Source organism: Carassius carassius, chromosome 40, assembly GCF_963082965.1.
Source record: "Carassius carassius chromosome 40, fCarCar2.1, whole genome shotgun sequence".
Lineage (NCBI taxonomy): Eukaryota > Metazoa > Chordata > Actinopteri > Cypriniformes > Cyprinidae > Carassius > Carassius carassius.
This window is the reverse complement of record NC_081794.1, coordinates 4,611,032-4,632,212: the sequence shown is the minus strand read 5'-3', so window position 1 is coordinate 4,632,212 and position 21,181 is coordinate 4,611,032. Positions and strand designations below refer to the sequence as shown.

At 35.2% G+C, this 21,181-nt stretch overlaps 3 protein-coding genes across 3 annotated transcripts; 1 reads left to right on the top strand and 2 right to left on the bottom strand.

Annotated features, from left to right (window-relative positions):
• Positions 1-430: 430 nt before the first annotated feature.
• Positions 431-5,376, bottom strand: ptges3l (prostaglandin E synthase 3 like). Its single transcript, XM_059531793.1, has 8 exons — positions 5,357-5,376; positions 2,362-2,729; positions 2,089-2,202; positions 1,795-1,861; positions 1,439-1,537; positions 1,060-1,149; positions 867-926; positions 431-771 (listed from the first exon to the last, which is right to left on the bottom strand). The coding sequence occupies exons 2-8, from the start codon at positions 2,388-2,390 to the stop codon at positions 763-765; spliced, it is 468 nt and encodes a 155-aa protein (XP_059387776.1). The 5' UTR covers positions 2,391-2,729; positions 5,357-5,376; the 3' UTR covers positions 431-762.
• LOC132122000 (histone acetyltransferase KAT7-like) lies at positions 3,846-14,131 on the top strand. The gene is made up of 14 exons (XM_059531790.1): positions 3,846-4,051; positions 4,451-4,598; positions 5,371-5,616; positions 5,797-5,879; positions 6,097-6,180; positions 6,461-6,559; positions 6,727-6,837; positions 7,172-7,363; positions 7,480-7,569; positions 7,738-7,878; positions 11,204-11,297; positions 12,082-12,228; positions 12,338-12,444; positions 13,353-14,131. Exons 1-14 carry the CDS (start codon positions 4,037-4,039, stop codon positions 13,452-13,454), a joined length of 1,659 nt encoding a protein of 552 aa, XP_059387773.1. The 5' UTR covers positions 3,846-4,036; the 3' UTR covers positions 13,455-14,131.
• On the bottom strand, positions 13,996-16,837 carry LOC132121849 (protachykinin-like). Its single transcript, XM_059531598.1, has 6 exons — positions 16,723-16,837; positions 16,145-16,241; positions 15,882-15,914; positions 14,580-14,630; positions 14,136-14,207; positions 13,996-14,045 (listed from the first exon to the last, which is right to left on the bottom strand). Exons 1-6 carry the CDS (start codon positions 16,834-16,836, stop codon positions 13,996-13,998), a joined length of 417 nt encoding a protein of 138 aa, XP_059387581.1. The 5' UTR covers position 16,837.
• Between the last annotated feature and the right edge of the window lie 4,344 nt (positions 16,838-21,181).

The window sequence follows — 21,181 nt, the reverse complement described above, 5'->3', positions numbered from 1 at the left end:
ACTGTTCTAAACAAACATGTTGGTGGATACTGATGTGAGAAAACAAGAGGGGATGGAGTTTTTCACTATGGAGGAGTGGTGTGGATTACTTTTTTTTCAGTTGTTTGAACTCTCATTCTGACGGCACCCATTCACTGCAGAGAATCTATTGGTGTGCAAATGTAAAGCTTTGTTCTTATGCAAGAAACCAACTCGTACATCTCAGATAGCCTGAGGGTGAGCAATTTTCTAAAACAAAATAAATTTGGGGGTGAACTATTCCTTTTTACATATTTTACAAGATAATGATAATAATACTTTGATAAATAGAACATTTTATAATTTCGTTTTTAAAACTATTTTTAAATGTCTTACAGGTCAAGTTATTTATTTGGATAAGCATTGTATGATCCTTATATAAACAAACGCATATGAAAAATACCACTTCATCACAGATTTCAAACTCTTTAATATAGAAAACACATACATATGAAAAACATATTTAAAATCACAAAGAGAAAATACACATCGAATTTTGTTTCTGACAATGCAAGGATGAATTGTTTTGCAAGGATATAAATAAAATTAGAAACAAGATCAAAAACTAAATAAAATTAAATAAAGGTTAAAAAAAACATCTATGTCATACATATAAGTCTAGCTCACAATGTTAATGGCGGTATATAATGATAATTTATCAGGGCAATGTGACTTGGCTTTTACTGCTCATATAACATTTTAGAAAACTGTAATGGCTCATCTTGGGCATTGCATGGTGCACACTCAGTCACTCTGTAAAGAAGAAAAAAATGTCATATCATGACCTCAAAACTGAAATGAAATAACTAAAGTCTACATAATCATGTGATACTGTTTCAGGAACTTACAAGATCGTCCAGGTCATCCATGGCAGGAGGCTCTCCTTTGTTCTTCATTTCATTAAGCATCTGCATTTCAAAAGAGTTATTATATTTTACATTAAAAAATTGTTTATCTCAACATGCTTAAACATCCTGTGTCCGTGCAGATAAATGATAACAGGTGTTGCATCACCCACTTCAAACAGATGAAGTGACTTACATCCACATAATCTTCATATTCTGCCATGCCCTCTTCCTCTTCATGTTCCCAGTCCCTCCAGTTATCAAAGTCTACTAACAGCCATGCAGGCTGAAAAGACAAGGAAAAAATGTCAAGAGCACAACAGATAGAACGATAGAACGACAGACAGACAGACAGACAGACAGACAGACAGACAGACAGACAGACAGACAGATAGATAGACAGATAGATAGACAGATAGATAGATAGATAGATAGATAGATAGATAGATAGATAGATAGATAGATAGATAGATAGATAGATAGATAGATAGATAGATAGATAGATAGATAGATAGATAGATAGATAGATAGATAGATAGATAGATAGATAGATAGATAGATAGATAGATAGATACCTTTGCAAGATCTTTCTGGAGTCGAGGCCATGCCACATTTTCCTTCACTTTCCTTATCAAGACATTAATTGTCCGGTCAAAGACTTTCTCCCTTGAATCCTAAAAGATCAGTCAAGGGAGCTGATTAAGACAGCCACGGAAAACTTTGTGACATTGATGAAATGTCAAGACATTTAGCATCATTTACACATGCCATGAATCATGATGTATCGTCAAAACAAAATAAGACTTTAACATTTCTTCTGTTGGTTACCTCCAACAAAACACAATAACAGGTTTAAAAGTGCATGTAATATGCCATCGAAATACTACAAACGTAAGGGTTCAAATCACAAACTGAATGGTAAAATACTTACAGATTTAAATACTCGGTCATAAAATTCAATCTCATTGTAGATATTGTTGTCATCTATGTCTTTACAGCTGAAAAATAGGGAAATATTATACATTTTACACAGTTGCTTACTTGTTTCTAAATACATTATTTAGCTGATGTTATTAGAGAAGTAAAGCCCCCAATCTGAGAGTTTGTTGGTATATCTGAAAGATCTTAATGGAGCTATATGGGATCCCTATATGGGATATTACTGAGAAACACAAAAATAATAAAATATATTTGGTAGAATAAATATCAGAAATCATTTTCTTACCTTAAAATAATTTTCGTGTCCTGGATATCTACTTGAACATCTTTGGGGTTTTGAACCACAAAGTTGATTGTCAAATACTTTTTCCGGTCGTACCACAGTGTTTTGGCTGATTGACTAAAGAAAGTAAAAGAACCAGTTTAGACAAAATATGTCTGATCTAAAGTAAATAAAATAAATATTTTAGTCTAAGTGAAGAGTTCATTGCAAAAATTATTCAAAGGCATCAGCATGCGGCTTCTACCATTTCAAACAAGCCCTCATGTTCACACCTACCAGTTCTCTGGTCTCACAATCTTTGGCATTTTTATGTCCTGTAGAGTTGTTCTTGTAGTTCCCTGTGTAAATATTTAAACGGTTAATAGATTATGTGGTTTTCTTTACTTTTAAAAAGAAGACCTAGTTTTAAAGAAGACAGAACTGACTGGAGAGAGCTTAGTGTATGTCTGTGGCTGTCAGAGTGGTTGGCTCTATATTTAGGATGGATGGTATCAGCTGCTGGAGAGGAACACACCACTTCACCCCCTGCTCTTTCCATTTAAAGGCGCTGGTGGAACATTCAGGAAAATCACTGTCGTTTCTACCCTCACCCAGACCGTGATATTCCCTTTCACACCTCGTGCCTGAGGAGGAGGGGTGAGAATCTGACAGAGAAACAGATGCAAGATCTCAACCAAAGGTTTACTTGAGCTTAAAACATTTCAGTTTTGTTCACATTTTTGTCTTACAGATCAAATCTTACAGGTGAAGCTGAAAATCTGAACGCACCATATAGTAATTCAATTCTTTGCATATAGGTTTATTCTTATTACAAACAAGTTTTTTTTTTTTTGAGGATCTGTAATCTTGAAGGATTCTGGTGTTTCCCATAGAGCTGATGTTGCTGAATCCAGCTTCATGAATGTCATTAATGGCCTCGATGCAAATATTTAATGCGTCTGCAGCGCCATCTGTAGAATTTGTGTGGCCTACGTTATGTCGATATTTTACAAGTTTTTTTTTTTTAATTATTATTAATTGCAAGACAAAATAAATACAAATACAAAATAGCACTGCATTGACCTTATTGACAAAAAACGGAAAATCATTCTTTAAGTATAATATCAACATAAGCCTTAATAAACTTGTTATTCTTATTATTATCATTGTGTAGAGATTTAACAATAAGCAAAATCTCTGCAAGAAAGACATCAAATCTAGGTAATGTATTTGAGAAATTTTGATTTATGGATAAAAAAATTACAATGCAAATAAATTTGACAACAAGATCGACAACATGGTTACTACCAGAAAAATACAAAAATATGATATTTTGCAATGTGGAACCAAATTTAAACTCACAGTTACGTCTTTGTTATATTCTTTAAACATTTAAATAAAGCACTTATTTCACGAGAACATAAAGGACATTGATGTAAACATGAGAAATAATCTTTAAAAGAATACATTAGTTGAAAACAAATGTCAGTCCTTTTAACTTGTGAAAATAATATCCAGCTAGTATAATAAATTAATCACACAACATTACGTCTAAAACACATTTTCGCATAGCATCTATTCAAAAGGTTTTTGTACACACAACTTTACATCTTTGCATTTGACCAGTTGGATCATCTGCATAAAAAAATATATAAAAGAATATTCACTCTGAAATACTTAGATTTGTATATTAAAAATCAAGAAAAACAAGATTGATATAAACCAGAAAGTCTTCGTTTGAGTCAATCTAAAATGAATGCCCTCGCGTTACCCGGCGCCGCCATGTTTTTCACCCTCACGTCACTTCCGCTTTGGTCCGGTGTGGCGCGAGTCGCGAGAGAGCGAACAATAATTGGCGAGAAACAGAAACATATGAACACACAGCTGCTGCATTGTATAAGATAGCAGAAAACAAACATATCCGTTTGACAGATTTGTGAAAAGTACAGTGGTTGGATTAATCGAAGAGAACATGCCGCGGAGAAAGGTGAGAGAAAATACGAGAATTGGGTCAGTATGTTAACCCAGTCGCCTCAGTGCGGGCTAACGGCTAGCTCAGTGTTTATGTACATGTTAAGACAAATATAGTTTAGTTGTTTTGTAAATATTTAAGTTACATGTCAGAAGTATTAGCAGCTGACATTTTAACACATGAAAAGCCACCGAAGTGGCTCTAAAATGGGTTGTTTCCAGCTGATAAGCCAGTTAATTTAGCGGTTTGGCTTTAGGTGAGGATGTATACAAACAACCATTTCTGTTTGCTTTATACGCTAAATGTATGTTTTTGACCATATTTATGTATTATTTATGTCATCTTTAATTATAATATTTAGTCTGACTTGTTTAGACGTGCATAGTGATGTAACTGTTTACACGGTGTTTGCAGAGAACAGCAGGCAGTAGTTCAGAAGGGACTGCAGATTCTGATGACTCTGGAGATCACGAGAAGACCGACAGCTCCCACAGTGAAGCCCATCAGCGCAATAACACCCGTCTGACCCGAGCATCACTGCGCCTGAGCCAGAGCTCTCAAGGTAAAAACACACAGCTGATATATTGGCACCTCATACTGTTGTTCAGTAGATAGATTTAAGGCTTGATGATTTTCTTTAAAGTGCCAGTTGTCCAAACCACTTCAGAAACGGTTTTTTTTATATGCTTTGGATAAAGTATGTGTTAAAGTAAAACACCTTCAAAAAGCACATTGTTTACTATATGACATTTATGCCTGCAATGTTTCACTAGTGTTACTGCAGCTTAATGATTATTTTTGATTCTTTTAATTAATCCGAAAAAAAAAAAAATTTTATTTCTAGTAATTCATTAAAAAAAATGGAGGCTGAATTAATAAACATGAACATATCCTGTATATTTTGCATAAAAAAAAATGGAGGCATCAAGAAAATTTTTGTAGTTAATCAGAAAATAAATGCTTATTTTATATACTGTTATTGATTCAAAAAGTTGGAGTCTATAAAAATAAACATGAATATATCCTGTACATAATATATATATATATATACATGGTATACACTTCATAATGTAAATTTGAGTAAGCTTTTCAGTTCTCTTAGAATGTAAAACAAATCAAATGAATCTCTAAAAAAAATTGACCATATTTTCAGAGCAAGTAAACTTAAATCATTAAAAATTGAAGTGTTAACTGGCTTGAGAGATTATATTCTTTAACATAAAATATTACTGTGATGTATTTGTGCTTTTATTCATGAAAGTTACTGTTTGTATTAAAATCCCTACTGCCAGGTTTTTATGCTTTTCTGTTTGCACACACCTTAATGCATCTAGATGCTCCACCGGATGTGAAACAAGCAGCTGAGAGAGACGAGTCTCCCCCCAGGACACCCACAGGAAACGCCCCCTCTTCTGAATCTGATATCGACATATCCAGCCCCAATGCATCCCATGATGAGAGCGTGACTAAAGACCAGAAAGACTCTGGCAGCGATCCCTCCCATCGTCCAAAACGCCGCCGCTTTCACGAGAGCTACAACTTTAATATGAAGTGCCCCACACCTGGGTGCAATTCTCTAGGTAATTGCTCTTCAGATTAATTTCCTTTTGCATCTGCTTAATAATAAAATCCAGTGCTAATGGTTTACAAGGGCTTAATTGGAAAAAAAAACAATCTTCACAGTTTTATAAAACATTTCAAATTTGAATGGATCGTTTATAGTCCAGCTTTAAGCTAAAATCGGTGTTTCTTTTGTACAGGACATTTAACGGGGAAACATGAGCGACATTTCTCGATATCAGGATGCCCTCTCTACCATAACCTCTCAGCAGATGAGTGCAAGGTGCTTTAAGTCTGAAGTATACTTTGCTTTTCTGCTATATTTTCTATTATTTTTGTTTTGAATGTTTTTTGCATGGTCTGAGCTTTGACAGTTAAAAAAATAATTTTGGTCGGCCACTAAATTGCAATTTTTAATAAGCATTGGAGTTTTTGTCCTTTTCTGTATTGTTTAGCACGTTCTCTGTTGTTTATCTTTGTGTGCTTGTCATCCCTATCAGGTGAAAGCCATTGAGCGTGAGAAACAAGAGGAAGAGCGCAGTCAGGGGCAGAACGAGGAGAACAGACATGCTACTCGACATCAGGTGCTCGCCAAACAGATGTTCACTCAACACTAAACAAACATGACAGTGTGTTAATGCTCCTTAAGTGCATGCATGCAATTGTCCCAGAAAGACACTTATGTGAAGGCCTAACGTCAGCAGCGTGGTGCCTTCTATTTTTAAAATGATTTATGATTGTAAGCCATAAATTCTGTGGAGCACCTGACTTGTGAGCTATCCATTAAGAGATTTATCTGGAAGAAACTATGTACTTTTTAGTAAAAGTGGGGTGTAATTTTAATTTGAGTTTGCTCTTTCACAGGCACCAACTCAAAGACAAGTTCGATATAAAGAGAAGGTCATGGAGATGAGGAAGAGGAGGGATTCTGGACTGACAAAAGACCAAAAAGAAAAGTACATGGTAACAGTGTCCTCTGTGATATATTAAAATATCTATATATTACTTTTAAAAAATATATTTTTTTAATGAAGGTATACAGTGCCATTATATTTTATATAATGCTCAGGTGTTATTAATGATGTTTATATATGTGATCCATCTATGTTTGTTCTTTTTTGATGTATCAGGAGCACAGACAGACACATGGAACCGTGCGTGAACCACTCCTGGAGAACATCACCAGTGATTATGATCTAGAGCTCTTCAGGAAAGCTCAGGCCCGTGCAGCAGAGGATCTGGTATGAAAAGACATGCATCACTTCTGAAACAGCATAGCGTCAGTGCACCCTTTGGCTTAATCCCATCAGATTGAAAATAAAGACAATAGTCATTTTAAAATCTCATAATTTAAGTATTTAATTTACAGATATTAGGCCTATAGTGTGGTTATCTAAATTGCAGACATTATAGTGTTTGTGTGTGTGTGTGTTTTATTTGTTAAAAATAACCATATGATGGTTTACTGTTACTGTGGTGAAATTAATTGAGATTATGGTTTTACTGCCTAGTCCTAGATTTTATGTGTTATTTTAGCTTTGTGAAATTTGATGTCTAAGGTTTTGTTGTTTGCAGGAGAAACTGCGTCTGCAGGGTCAGATTACAGAGGGCAGTAACATGATCAAGACCATCCTGTTTGGCCGTTATGAGCTCGACACTTGGTACCATTCTCCCTACCCTGAGGAATACGCCCGTCTGGGTCGTCTGTACATCTGTGAGTTCTGCCTCAAGTATATGAAGAGTCAGACCATCCTGCGCAGACACATGGTATGAAATCCAAATTCCCTTAATAATCTTTGTTATGATTGCATGTCTAAACATTTAGTACCAGCTAAATCTATATGGAGATGAAGTCAAATGTGACGTTGTCATGATCTATGCAGGCTAAATGTGTGTGGAAACACCCTCCTGGTGATGAAGTCTACAGAAAAGGTTCCATCTCTGTGTTTGAGGTTGATGGGAAAAAGAACAAGGTGGGGATTGGTTGTTAATGTAATACATTTTTTGTGGCTGTATGAATACAAAGTTTTGGAGGTGTGTGTTGCTTTGTGGCATTGCCTGTTTTCCCTCTTATATCTAATTCTAAACTGTTGATGAGCTTGTTTAATAAACATGAAATTTATTAATCTCCGCCTCAACAGATCTATTGTCAGAACCTCTGTTTGCTGGCCAAGCTTTTTCTGGACCATAAAACACTGTACTATGATGTGGAGCCTTTCCTGTTTTATGTCATGACTGAAGCTGATAACACAGGCTGTCACCTCGTGGGATATTTCTCAAAGGTAATTAGCTGCTTGAGGCTACATGTTGTGAATTACATGATCACAAAAACATAAGCACCAAACTGTCAACTAGGGATGTCAAAGATTAATCAACAATCGATTCATTTTCAAAAAGAGATACAGTCGATTAAAGATATTCATGGACGGTTAAGCAATTTAATCTTGGGCTGCGTGCATTGTGTGGATGTGAGTGATGGTGACGGGTCTGGCTCTTTGGCAAAAATAATTCTGTAACATACGAATTACGCTTTTAATGTGATATAAATTTTAAAAGTACATTACAACAGAAACAATACAAATATCTTTTGTATTGAAATGTAGTAGCCAAGTCATGTTTAATTTTAATTTCCCCAGCAAAGTTTCCAAAATTGTGCGCATGAAACAATAGCTGCGTTTACATGGACCCTACTAATCTGAATGAACCAGACAAATTGCTCCACCAACTAAGAACGGCCATGCACCACCACCCACAGAATCGAGAAAGAGCTATCAATCTGTCAATACTTTCCGTGTCCGGGCCGGGTGAGGTTTACCGTGTTGGGTCAAATTAAGCCGCATGCTCCACTCCTGGTGGTGCCCTTCCGTCAATTCCTTAAAGTTTCAGCTTTGCAACCATACTCCCCCCGGAACCCAAAGACTCATGGTTTCCCGCACGCTACCCGGCGGGTCATGGGAATAAAGCCGCCGGATCGTGGGTCGTCATCGTTTAGGGTCGGACTAGAAGCACAATCAGAATAAAAAAAGTCACATATAACCAGGTCAATCGGATTGAATTGGCCAGATCTGATTCAGATTTCGATTGGATTGTAAGGGGTGCTTTATTCCTTTTTTAATTTGAGCCGGAGGACATGTAAACATTTGATAGGATTGAAAACTGAAACTGGAAAATACTGCGCATGTGCAGTGACGTAAAAATAGCGTAATGACGTATAACGTGCTGAATGAGCTGTTCTTCCTGATGAATAAAGTGTCATAAATGAGTGTCCTGCCATTATAAATTTCCCCTTTCGCTCAGCATCTGTGAAGTGGAGCAGCACAACGTCCCACCAGACTGTCATCCAAAGACGACTGTCACCTTTTCTGCTTTTAAAGTAAGCAGCACAGCACAACTGTTCATGTGCTGGTCGTCGCCTAATTAGGACCTGAAGTAGATAAATCTCAAAGGGGCTTTTTAAAACAATATGCAACAACAGTGGGGAAACTTTATATTAATGCAGCGTGCGCATGTCAAAAGAGTAAATCTGATCAGAAGCTTGTAACTTATAGACATTCATATCAACCTGATCACTTTATTTAGCATTCATGGAAACACTATGTTTCGGATTCATCAATCAGAATGAGTTCATTCCGATGGAAGCAAAAAGTGTCCATGTAAAGGTAGCTACTGAATTGTCTTTTTTTTTTTGCAGTGTTAAGGTTAATGATTAATGGATTATTCATTTAAACAGCAATCAATCATGGAAAGGATCAAAAATTGACATTCCTACTGTCAACACATTTGCATTTAATGCCAGTGTCCCACACACCAATTTGTAATCAAATTCTATAATAAGAGTCCAATCTACCATGACACATAAGGAAATATGTGACACAGATATTACAAAACCATACAAATAAAGTATTTATTTACGATATAAGTCAGGGGTATTCAGTTAAAGTTCCAAGAGGCAAGGCCTCTATATTTTCTTCCAAAAAGATTTTTAAATGGATTTTTACATTTAGATACATGCAAGGCCATATGCCTTAAAGATAACTAGCAGTTTCAAAGATTAAGTTCTATCCTAGCCAGAGTGGAGTGGCAACAATTTCCCCTTTGCGCTCAGAGCATTTAATAATCACTCCGCTCCAGATCCGCTCCGGGTTCACAATTTCCTGTTTCCACTCCGCTCCGCGCTCACTGATACCAGAAACACTCCGTCTTCGCTCCGTGGCTAAAGTATTTCAGTATGTTTGAAGTGTTATGTCCATAACATAGCCATATTAAAATAAAAATGAAAATAATAGGAGAGTTTCAAAGTGGCATAGGCTATTGTGTGCAAACTTTTTTACCTACCACATGCCAAACTAAAAAAAAGGTTGCCAGCATTAAAAGGTATAATTGCTGCTTTCGGCTCTGCAAATTTTGTTTGTGCAGAGTACATTTTTGTCAGTTATTTTATCTACAGATCGATGCATTTCTTACAGATTTCTGCTAATTCAAAATCAGATACAGATGAAGTAGCACTGTGAGATTACATTTGTTTGAATGCATTATTGCACAAGCGATTGTGTGTGAATGTGCTGTACCTGTTTAAATCATGCTTTAACTTGAAAAGGAACAGACAAACTCCTTGAGAAATAGCCTAACTTCCCACTCAGCTATTGCCGTCATTATAACCTACTGATTTGAGAGATCCATCTGTATCAAGCTATAGCTAAATATGTTTAACATGTGAATTCTTGCTAAATATGCAGTTATATTAAAGGCTGTTGGCATGTATTGCACTCGTGATGTAGTGGTGGTGGGGTGCTCTTGGAGTGAGTGAAAACCAAGACTCTTAAAAATTCCACTCCATGCTCTGCTCCTAGCCATCTAACAGCACTTTTCCCAATTATAATTGCATGATTCTTTGGAAATTTTCTTAGCCTATAGATTAAAGTCATACAACAGTCAGAGTCATAGGTTATAGATAGATAAATGGATAGTAAAAAAAAAAAACTTATTTACCACTTTTTGTGTTTCTGCTGTTTTATTGAAAGTAACCCATAATTTTGCTGCTCACCGTGTTTCGGAGCTGAAGACTTGAGTTGCTTTTAAAATAACCACGAGTAATTTTCCTCGATTCAAGTCAAGTAATTTCAGGTCGAGTCTGAAGTCTATAAAAATGACTCGAGTCAGAGTCAATAACTCGAGTGCCCATCTCTGGTGTGTGCAAAAACTGTTGGTAGCTGTAACAGCTTTGAGTTTAGTTTAGCTTCAGTGGGATGCTGCTTTAAGTAAGGGAAGTAGTGACTGATTGAATTTAAAACCGCTGTTTTGATCTTTGCTCTTTTCTGTTCTGAATATGTGAACGAGGAATCGGCTGGCATGGAGTGCCTTTCTGAGGTTCTAATTATGTGAGTTAAAGAAAAAATCTATACCAGGCTTAAGTGTTTTGTGGGGCTACTAACCAATTTTAAAGAGCATTTCACCCTGTTGAGTACCTAAAACCTCATGAACTGGCATAACATGCAAATAAAATGCTACGTTTATGAACAATAATGAGAAATACTAGTCTATAGTGGCTTTAGAGTCGAGACAGAAGAGTAATAAGCACACTGGCTAAATGCTTCTCCGTTTGTGCAGGAGAAGAACTCGTTCCTGAATTACAATGTGTCCTGTATCCTGACTATGCCACAGTACATGAGGCAGGGCTACGGCAAGATGCTGATTGATTTCAGTGAGTACCTGTGTTATGTCTATACGAGTTTACAGATTAGTGATATTGAGATCTAGATGGTAATCTAAAGGCATGTCTAATTAATCAAAATCATAAAACTTATACAATGTATCAATTTATTAAAAGTTTAGCAAATTTTTAGGGCCCTATAAATCTTTTTTTCCAGGATTATTATTATTATTATTATTATTATTTTTATGCTTCTGAATTCCGTTTTATTTTAACTATATTTGAATAACCATAAAGCATGTGTAGTTAGTCAAAATAATAAAACTTTAAACATTAATTTATTGTATTATAAAAATGTTACAATCATAACATCCATTCTTAAATGTAATCAAATGAAAATGTAACAATTTTATTGTTTTGACAAACAAAGTGCTGCACAGGTGGGTTACTATTAAATCTAAAATTTACTTATATTGTAAGTTCCAGTTTTATAACTGCGTTCTGCAATACCACCTGTGTTTTCAAGAACACAGAAATCATAGACCTCTATACATGACATCAGTATTTGCCCTGAAGAAGGCCACAGAGGCCGAAACATGTTGGCATGTTTTAATGGATAGCCAAGTTTTAAAAACGCTTGAGTGCCTCAGAACCACTGTTTATTTGGGAAACATGAGATCAGTACTTTGACATCATAACCATGTACATGTTAAAACTGTAAGCATTTCTATTGACGTTGGAGTTATGTCAGAACAGGTGTAGTTGTAATGACATTATCGCTGACGCTGTTATTATTCAACACGTGCATCACTGTCTTTGTTTGGCATGGTTCTAGGTTACCTCCTGTCGAAGGTTGAGGAGAGGGTAGGTTCTCCAGAGCGCCCTCTCTCAGATTTGGGCCTCATCAGTTATCGCAGCTACTGGAAGGAAGTGCTGCTGCGGTACATGTGCAACTTCAAGGGCAAAGAGATCTCCATCAAGGGTAAGATAAGTTGCCCCTGCCATGCAAGGGAGCATTTGTAGGCATTTTCACTGACATCCCTGTGAAATCACTGTGGGTTTAGCCTTGTTTCTTGTTTTGTCCTGTTCAGAGATCAGTCAAGAGACAGCAGTGAATCCAGTGGATATTGTCAGTACTCTGCAGTCTCTTCAGATGCTCAAGTATTGGAAAGGGAAGCATCTGGTCTTGAAGCGACAGGTATCAGAAAACACTTTTTTTACAATTTTTTTAACAGTACAAAATTGGCTTTTTTTCCCCTTCTAATATATATATATATATATATATATATATATATATATATATATATATATAACACTAACTTCTCTAATTTTCTATTCTATTTATTCCTTTTCTTTTTATGTATTATACAATTAACTACAAAAAGGCCTCTAACACTAGCTTTCTTTATTCTTTTTCTATCCTATCTATTTTCCTTTTATTAATTGTATAATACAAATTTTAAAAACCTTGCTACATGTACTCCGTTAAGCTATCAGAGACTTGTCATAGCACTTGTGTATCATTGCTGTTTTGTTGGTTTGATTGCTTCTGTTTTCCTCATTTGTGAGTCACTTTGGATAAATGATCTGCTGAATGACTAAACGTAAATGTATTTTATTATTGGGCTGCTATTTCCATGGACTGAACTGCGTTGATGATAATTTATTAATCTTTTAGTTATTTTTCTGCAAATTTTAAAAGCCAAAATGGAATTTTATTTATTTGTATTGTAAAAAAAAAAAAAAAAAAAAAAAAAAAAGGGAAGTAGTAATTGCATTGTTGTTCTTGCAGAAATATCATTGCATTGAAATAGATTTAAATAGACTTTTTGGTTCAATCATTTTTCAAAACAAATATTTTGACTATTGTTTGCATGTATGTTCCTGCTCTGTGGAATTATAACAGAAGATCAATGGCATTTCCCTAGCTTTTAAGTATTCATATTTTTTTGGGAAGCGTGCATAATTTTGAAAGGATAATATTGCATAAAAATGTAACTTATGTGCTGGAGAAAAACACCTCATTTCGTTTTTTTGTGGATGCTTTATATTAATTGTTTTGTTTTGTTTTTCTCTCTGGTTGTCTTCTGTTTCTGAATGGCACAGGACCTGATTGATGAGTGGAAGGCCAAAGAGACCAAAAGGGGCAACAACAACAAGACCATAGACCCCAGCTCTCTGAAATGGACCCCTCCCAAAGGCACCTAATGGACTTACACGTTACATTACTTACTGCCGTTATGTCTTTTTTTATGACTCCATCAACAGTGTCTTTGCAATGGCTTCAGCTGTTAGTGTCAATTTTTTGTCTCTTTTTATGTGCCCTTTTGTTATCTGAAATCTCTCTTTTTTTTTATACAGTGCTATTTATTTTTTGAAATCATGTTTTATTCATATTTTCTCCTGACAAATATAATCTGTGCCCCAGCATATATTTAGAAAGATTTTTTTAAAGCAAACAATTTTTTCTCATCAGTAGAATATAGTGAAAAATGAGACCTTACAAAAAAACGAAAAATTTGATATACACAAGTTTGTTCCCTGATTTCTTAGTGTTTTGTGAAAATGTTTTCATTTTATTGAGAACTGGGAAAAAAAATCATGTTTGATACAATTTGATTGTCACATTTGATACCTGAAGCAAGGCATTTACTTGCTTAATGCTCCCAAATGATGTTCTGATGAATTATGTTGGTGCCAGTTAAGAGTGGAGAATAATTGTGTACTGATTCACGGAGGCTAGTGAAGTCTAATAGAGCGCTGGATACTGCAGTCTGTCCCATTCATCTCGCACATCTGCTGTGTGAACAACAACATGATTTCACATTCATAAACTGCTGGTTTTTCATCATTTTTTGCATAAATACAGTTCTTCTTTCAGTGTTGTACCTGCTTGTTTGTTCAAATCTCCAGATTTGTCTATTGCTGTGCTGGTCTCTGGGATTGTTTTTCTGAAGTCACCTGCAGATTAATATGAAAATAAGTTTTTCACCATGTTTAAACTGTTGCAGTTTAGCCATTTTTAATTTACAGTTAGTCATTTAGCAGATGCTTTTATCTAAAGCGACTTGGAAATGAGGACAATAGAAGCAATCAAAACTAACAAAAGAGCAACAATATTCAAGTGCTTTGACAAGTCTTGGTTAGCTTGATGCAGTTTTTTTATTTATCTATATAATAAAAAGAAAATTAGATAGAATAGGAAAATAATAAAGCAAGCTATATTGTTAGAGGCCTTTTTTGTTGTTGTTGTTGTCGGATAAATAATTTACTAACACACATAAGAGGGCCTAAAAACATAACTGCTGGTGTACGAGCAGTGTAAAGCCATACCTCCTGAAGATCTCTTGCCCATCAGTCCCACAAACACGTCTCCCTTATGCCCTTTGTAGAAACAGAGCTAGTCTTTAATGCATGTTTTTAAATCAAGACATTTAGACCATGGCAAAAACTCAATCTGCTAGGATACAGGGTTTCTTAATTCGCCCTTCCACAATTGCAGGCATTAGAAAGCTTTTAAATAGGAGCAGAAAATCATTCAGTCATGGCATTTAATGTTGAATATACTGCGAACATTAATATCTCCCTATATAATATATGTTTGTGTTGTGTCTAATACAAATACCGAAACATCCTTAAATATTATTTATTTTTTTACTTGAGGTGCAAAATGAAAATATTGTCTTGTCTGACAAATTACACAAGTTTATGCTTAAAACAAAATGTGTTGTATCACTTTGTGTGAACACTGATGGTTAGACATTTGTGCTCGAAAACAACAAAATACAATACAAGTTATGTTTTCCAACGAAGTAATGCTAATACAACTTGATGTGTGCTCCTTAGACGTTTAAATTCAGAGAACATCTTGATACATTTCTCAGTTGCCTTGAATTTATTGTTTAAAAAAAAACTAATAATCTAAAATTTACCTTTATAAAAACATGCAGAAACCCTGGATGTAGAAATGCATGTTATAAACATGATATATATACACATATATATATATATGAGTACAGACCGAAAGTTTGGACACACCTTCTCATTCAAAGAGTTTTCTTTATTTTCATTACTATGAAAATTGTAGATTTACACTGAAGGCATCAAAACTATGAATTAACACATGTGGAATTATATATGGAATTCTATACATAACAAAAAAGTGTGAAACAACTGAAAATATGTCATATTCTAGGTTCTTCAAAGTAGCCACCTTTTGCTTTGATTACTGCTTTGCACACTCTTGGCATTCTCTTGATGAGCTTCAAGAGGTAGTCACCTGAAATGGTCTTCCAACAGTCTTGAAGGAGTTCCCCGAGAGATGCTTAGCACGTGTTGGCCCTTTTGCCTTCTGTCTGCAGTCCAGCTCACCCCTAAACCATCTCGATTGGGTTCAGGTCCGGTGACTGTGGAGGCCAGGTCATCTGGCGCAGCACCCCATCACTCTCCTTCTTGGTCAAATAGCCCTTGATGCCTTCAGTGTGACTCATAGTCATGAAAATAAAGAAAACTCTTTGAATGAGAAGGTGTGTCTAAACCTTTGGTCTGTACTGTATATATATATATATATATATATATATATATATATATATTATTCTAAGGAAATATTTAATTTGGATACTTGAGTGAAATTACCTCTTCGCTCCATTTTCACAGGCCGGATGACTTCTAGAACAAGGGGGAAAAATTAATATACAGTAGTTTATATATTAATATCACTAACAATTGTTGATATAATTTGTGAATGTGAATTATGCAAGAACAATTGAAATGCACTAGAATCATAAATATTTTGTTAATGCTTCTGCTTAATTGTAAAACTTTTTAGGTTTAATTTTATTTTAAATTAGACTCTTGTAGGTGTTTTGTACCCTGGATTCAGCAAAACCAAATCTTACCAGAGCGCTTTCCCATTAGTCCATAGAACTGATGAGATTTGGATCTCTTTAGTAGACTGGCCACTTGGCTGGCTAGTGTCTCCTCCACTGGTTCATCCTGTTCAAACAACCAGCGCATTTTGATTCGTGCTGTCAAACGATTCATCGTGATTAATCACATCCAATATATAATATATCTGTGTGTACTGTGTATATTTATTATCTATATATAAATATACACACATACAGTACATATATTGAAAATATTTATGTATATTTATATTCTTATAATATATATTAAATGTAAATGTATTTAATATAAATATAAAAACAATTCTTAAATGTATACATGCATGGGTGTGTATTTATATATACATAAATATACACAATACACACACACATATATATTATGTAAACAAAAACTTATAATTTGGATGCAATTAATCATTTGAAAGCACCAATTTTAAAGAATGCACAAAATTGCATGATTTGGTTTTATGATGGAAAAACATTGAAAACTATTTATTAAACATAACCTTTTTGATTACTTAATATATATTTGTTTAAATCTATAAAAAATAAAATAAAACATTTCTCACCGCCCAGTTATCTGAAATCCAGGGGTCTCTTTTTAGAGTAAAAGACAATCCTTGAACACTGCAGGCAAGAGCAAGTAGGGTCAGCATTAACACTGAGAGTTTCCAAATCTCCATAAGGAACCAAAATGTGCAAATAAAACAAGCTTAAAATACAAAATAAAAATTTTCCTCAGCTAAAAGATTTTCTCTGGCAGTACAGTCTGTCCAGCCAGCAGGAGGGTCTTGTGAAATTGCAGGTCTTTTTTGTTCTTCACATAGTGGCGGCGACATTTATAGCCATACGGCTGCCAACCCCCTCCCAGCTCTCAGGTCCCAAAACCAGCCTCATCACACCATCTCTGCCATAATCAATTCATATAATGCATTTCACGAGTTCACCCTTACAGCTAATCTGAAAGCGAATAGTAGGCATATTTTGGCGTGCTGTCCTGGGGGAGGGGTCCGGAGCGTAGCCCGAACCCAAATAACTCCCCCTATCCCTAATTTGGGATAAATAGATTAGAAGTGAAGAGTTGGGGTGGAGGAGGGATGCCGAAAAACTGTCGTTGGACAGGAGGTAGGAAGACTGGATATATATATATATATACAGGGCCGGATTAACCATAAGGGCAACTGGGCAATTGCCCAGGGGCCCAAGACCTCTAAAGGGCCCAGGGAAGCAAGGGCACGAGCAAAATACTGTATCTGGTAATCTCCCGCTTTATATTAAACAAACTGTCAACACGGGCTTTTGCGCTGCACAGAGAGACGCTGCGCTGCCTATGACTTTGAACGTGAGTTGAGAGCGGTTGAGAGTCAGTCTCATGCGGAATGACCAATGAAGAGAGGGCCTCAAGTTAAGACCCTCTCCTCATTGGTCAGTCCGCATGAGGTGTGTCAAATGTTACGCCGAGCGGGTTACGTCAGGCGTTGCTACAACAGATACAAATCTGACATGGAGAAGCTAAGTGGGAGCGCGAAGCGGAAATTAAAAAAGGAAAAGGACATCAGAAACGCAGAAAATTTTAAGTATATACCTAAAATAGGTCATTTCTTCACTCCTGTTAATGTTGCCGACAGTTCTGTTAAGTCAGCTTCCGTCAACGACGAGGACAACTCAGCTAGCCAGGACTTTTCTTCAAGATGCCAAATGAAAGCAAACATGCACTCCCTAATTATTTAGGATTAAAATTGTGTGTTTTGCCAGGTTTTGAAGTATTTATTTTTATCTTTCTATTTTAGCTATTGGACATGAACTTGTTAGTGGCCTTGATTTGGAAGATGTTATACACCAGTTTGCACAGTCAAAGTCCAGAAAAAAGCCATTGTAAGATGTGTTTGCCAAATGAAGGCATTTCAAATTCAAACATGCACTTCCTCATTATTTAGGACTAAAATTGTGTGTTTTGCCAGATTATGTAGCATTTATTTCTGTCTTGTCTTCTTCAGAGAAATTGACAGATTTCTAAATGTTTATGTAGCACTAAAATGTTTAACTGGTTAATTGTGCTGTGATATGTTGTTGTTCTATTTTAAAACAAGTTAAAATGAGCTTAGGATGAAAATGTTTATGAGCAGATAACAGTGATACTGCATTTTATTTATTTATTTTTTCCTTGAGGTTTCAGCTTTATTAAAATGCTGTATATTGTTGTGGAGGGATAACTGGCAGATTTCAAATTGTTTGTGTTGGACTAATAACTTGATTGCCTTGTTGAATTCTGAGGAGACAGGGTCACCCTGTCAGGGTGATTTCTGCTTAAAATGAGCTGAGGACCAAAATGTTTCTTGATGTGTTGTCTGTGGTCTTCTGTTATAGCTCTATCAATTCAATACATTTATATTGGGAATAAATGTTGTTAAATAAACAATGGTTTGAAAGTTGTTGCTTATTTATTCATTTTTGTGAAAATGGAGGATATTTCCCTCCCTCTCAATGTAGTGGGTCAATTTTACCAGATTATACAGATGCTGATGTGTTTTGTTTTCATAGCATTATATGTGAGTGAATGTCTTTGATAGGGGACATAGTAGTGCATTTGTAGTTCTATGAGCATTTAAATATTTGTAAATCAAAATACACCTGATGACAGTTAGAATTTGAAGTATTGAGTATATTTACTGTATATTACTGTAATATATTCTGTATATGACCATATTATGGTGATCCCGGGGTCGTGATGATGGGGCCCTTGAATATTGTTGCCCAGGGTACAACAAAGTGTTAATCTGGCCCTGTATATATATGCTTGTGTGCTAGTTGAGATGATTAGCTAAACTAGATGCACCTGTGCAAAATTGGATGATTATCTGATCGTGCTCCTCCCGAACTTTGTTAATAAAACCACATTTATTGCAAAATATTTGACGTCTACTTGACTTGAGTGATCAATGACACCAAATCCATTCCCAGGTGTTGATAAATCGACCCATTACACATCAATGAAGATGCAAAATAATTTATGAAACTATTTTTTTATTTGTTTTTGAATCCATTATTAGACCCGTTTATGGAAGATTGGTAGATAAGAATCATGGATATAATACAAAAATATATAAACAAATTATGAATTTAATTTACCCATGACAAAAGCAGTAAATCAAACTTACAATACAGCCAAATGTTTGAAATGACATAAGCAAATATTTGACCTCCTTTTCTTTGCTTGTAAAACATGTATATCTAGTATAGATGATATTACCCATTTCCAATTACATTTCTGACATTTCAATCTTTGTTTGCAGAGCCAAACAGAATGACTGGTGTATTATACTTTCACTGAGCTTGGCAAACAGTCCCTTCTTTTGCGCAAGTAGTAGTGACTAACTTACCAAGTACTTAATTGTTCAGTAATTTCTATTCATACAGTAAATTACATTTGATTCCCAGTAAGCAAAAGCCATTGCTTTCAAATGAGCCTGGATTTACAAAATCAGTAAACTCTAATTGCTCAAGTCATATTTTTGCTATTGGAGAAACTGCTGCTTACTGTAACTTGTCTTATTATACCACTTAGTCTGTGATCTATTAAATAATAGATTTAAATTATATATTTTGCCTAAGAGTGATTTAGATGGCTTGAAGTTGTCAGTCCATATGCATCATCGTTTAGCTCTGTTTTGTTTAACCCTCATGTTTTGTTCTGGAAATGTTGGTTAATGTTGTCTCACTGAAATAAAACTTACTGACTTTGCTCACACAGGGTAAACCAATTTCCCAAAATGACTGGCCTACAAAATATGTTTTATTGCTACCAAATATTGGATTCTGTCTTGATTTCTTTCAACTGCCACATTTTATGTTTGTTTTTTCTTCCTCAAATATACAGGCTGAGGAAAACAATGTTTGCGGTAAATCTAAATTGACGATACTTTGTGCTCTACAACATAGCCATAATGAAAACGCAGTTTTTGAAGTTGTTTGAAAGTAGTTTGAAATGTTTGAGTTATGAATGTGTGCAGTTAACTTTGTACAACAAAATGTCCAAGTATGGTCAGGTTGTTTACTAAAAAAAAAAAAAAGAAAAAACATTGGAAAATTTTGAGGCAACCTATGGCTTAAAGTAACATCCTTGTTGCGTATTAATCCCTAAATAATGCATACTAGCACCTTGCAGCATCTTATATAGTTTTGTGTATTTATGCGAGTTTGTAGCCCCCATAGTTAAGTGAGTGGAATTTCCTGTCATAAACATAAAAAAGCACTGTCATTGCAGTGGATCGCTCTACGCGTGTATTTATTGCCATTTTTACCATAAATACCATTTGAAAGTACTGCTCCACTGACAATTTTGTACCTTTGTTTCTGCGAGTGCAAGAGTAGGCTTTAAACTAGTATTAAAATAAGTACTAAATAAAATAAGCGTTTGATTACGTCATTGTCTGAGAATCTTTTCTGAGAGTAGGCTACATCAAAAGCTCAGTGCATTGTTTGCGTTCGTCTGACAATTAAATGTAAACGTTTTTTTTTTTGTAATTTTTTTTTATCATCATATCAAGCTTCACACAAACACCTCTCATTGATCCCTAGATGACACACAGGATTTGTGCTCTTTGATCTCAACACAGGTGCTTAACAAAGCAAGAAACCAATTTTCGATAATTTCACCTGAATGCCACTCATGTGCTTCCAAGCCCACAGAGGTCTAATGTTGAGTGCTGAATCAAAAAGATTCAGAGGCTCTTCATTTGCATATGAAAAAACTGCTTCATTCAATAGGGTCTGACAATGCTGACACCATATTACCATGTTATAATCAACTGTTTGACCATATTAGGCATAGATTTATGATGGAATAGAATTATACTAGTTGATCAGCATTATGAGAAAAATGTAAGGCTGAATTTAAGATTGTATATATTTGATGTATTTGAATTGCATAATACAATTTCCATCTATTAAGACTGCAGTATTTTAACAAAAAACAAACGAATAAATGTAAAGCATACACGAATGGAACAGGTAAGGATTTACATCGTT

Coding starts and splice junctions, on each gene's coding strand:
- ptges3l (XM_059531793.1), bottom strand. CDS start 2,390: ATGCCAAAGATTGTGAGACCAGAGAACTG. Junction 1,150..1,438: donor TCCAGAAAGATCTTGCAAAG/GTATCTATCTAT, acceptor TTGTCTTTTCAG/CCTGCATGGCTGTTAGTAGA. Junction 927..1,059: donor AATATGAAGATTATGTGGAT/GTAAGTCACTTC, acceptor TTTGAAATGCAG/ATGCTTAATGAAATGAAGAA.
- LOC132122000 (XM_059531790.1), top strand. Junction 7,570..7,737: donor TTGATGGGAAAAAGAACAAG/GTGGGGATTGGT, acceptor CCGCCTCAACAG/ATCTATTGTCAGAACCTCTG. Junction 7,879..11,203: donor TCGTGGGATATTTCTCAAAG/GTAATTAGCTGC, acceptor CCGTTTGTGCAG/GAGAAGAACTCGTTCCTGAA.
- LOC132121849 (XM_059531598.1), bottom strand. CDS start 16,836: ATGGAGATTTGGAAACTCTCAGTGTTAATGCTGACCCTACTTGCTCTT. Junction 16,242..16,722: donor GGATTTCAGATAACTGGGCG/GTGAGAAATGTT, acceptor TTGTTTGAACAG/GATGAACCAGTGGAGGAGAC. Junction 14,046..14,135: donor AGATTTGAACAAACAAGCAG/GTACAACACTGA, acceptor TTGTTCACACAG/CAGATGTGCGAGATGAATGG.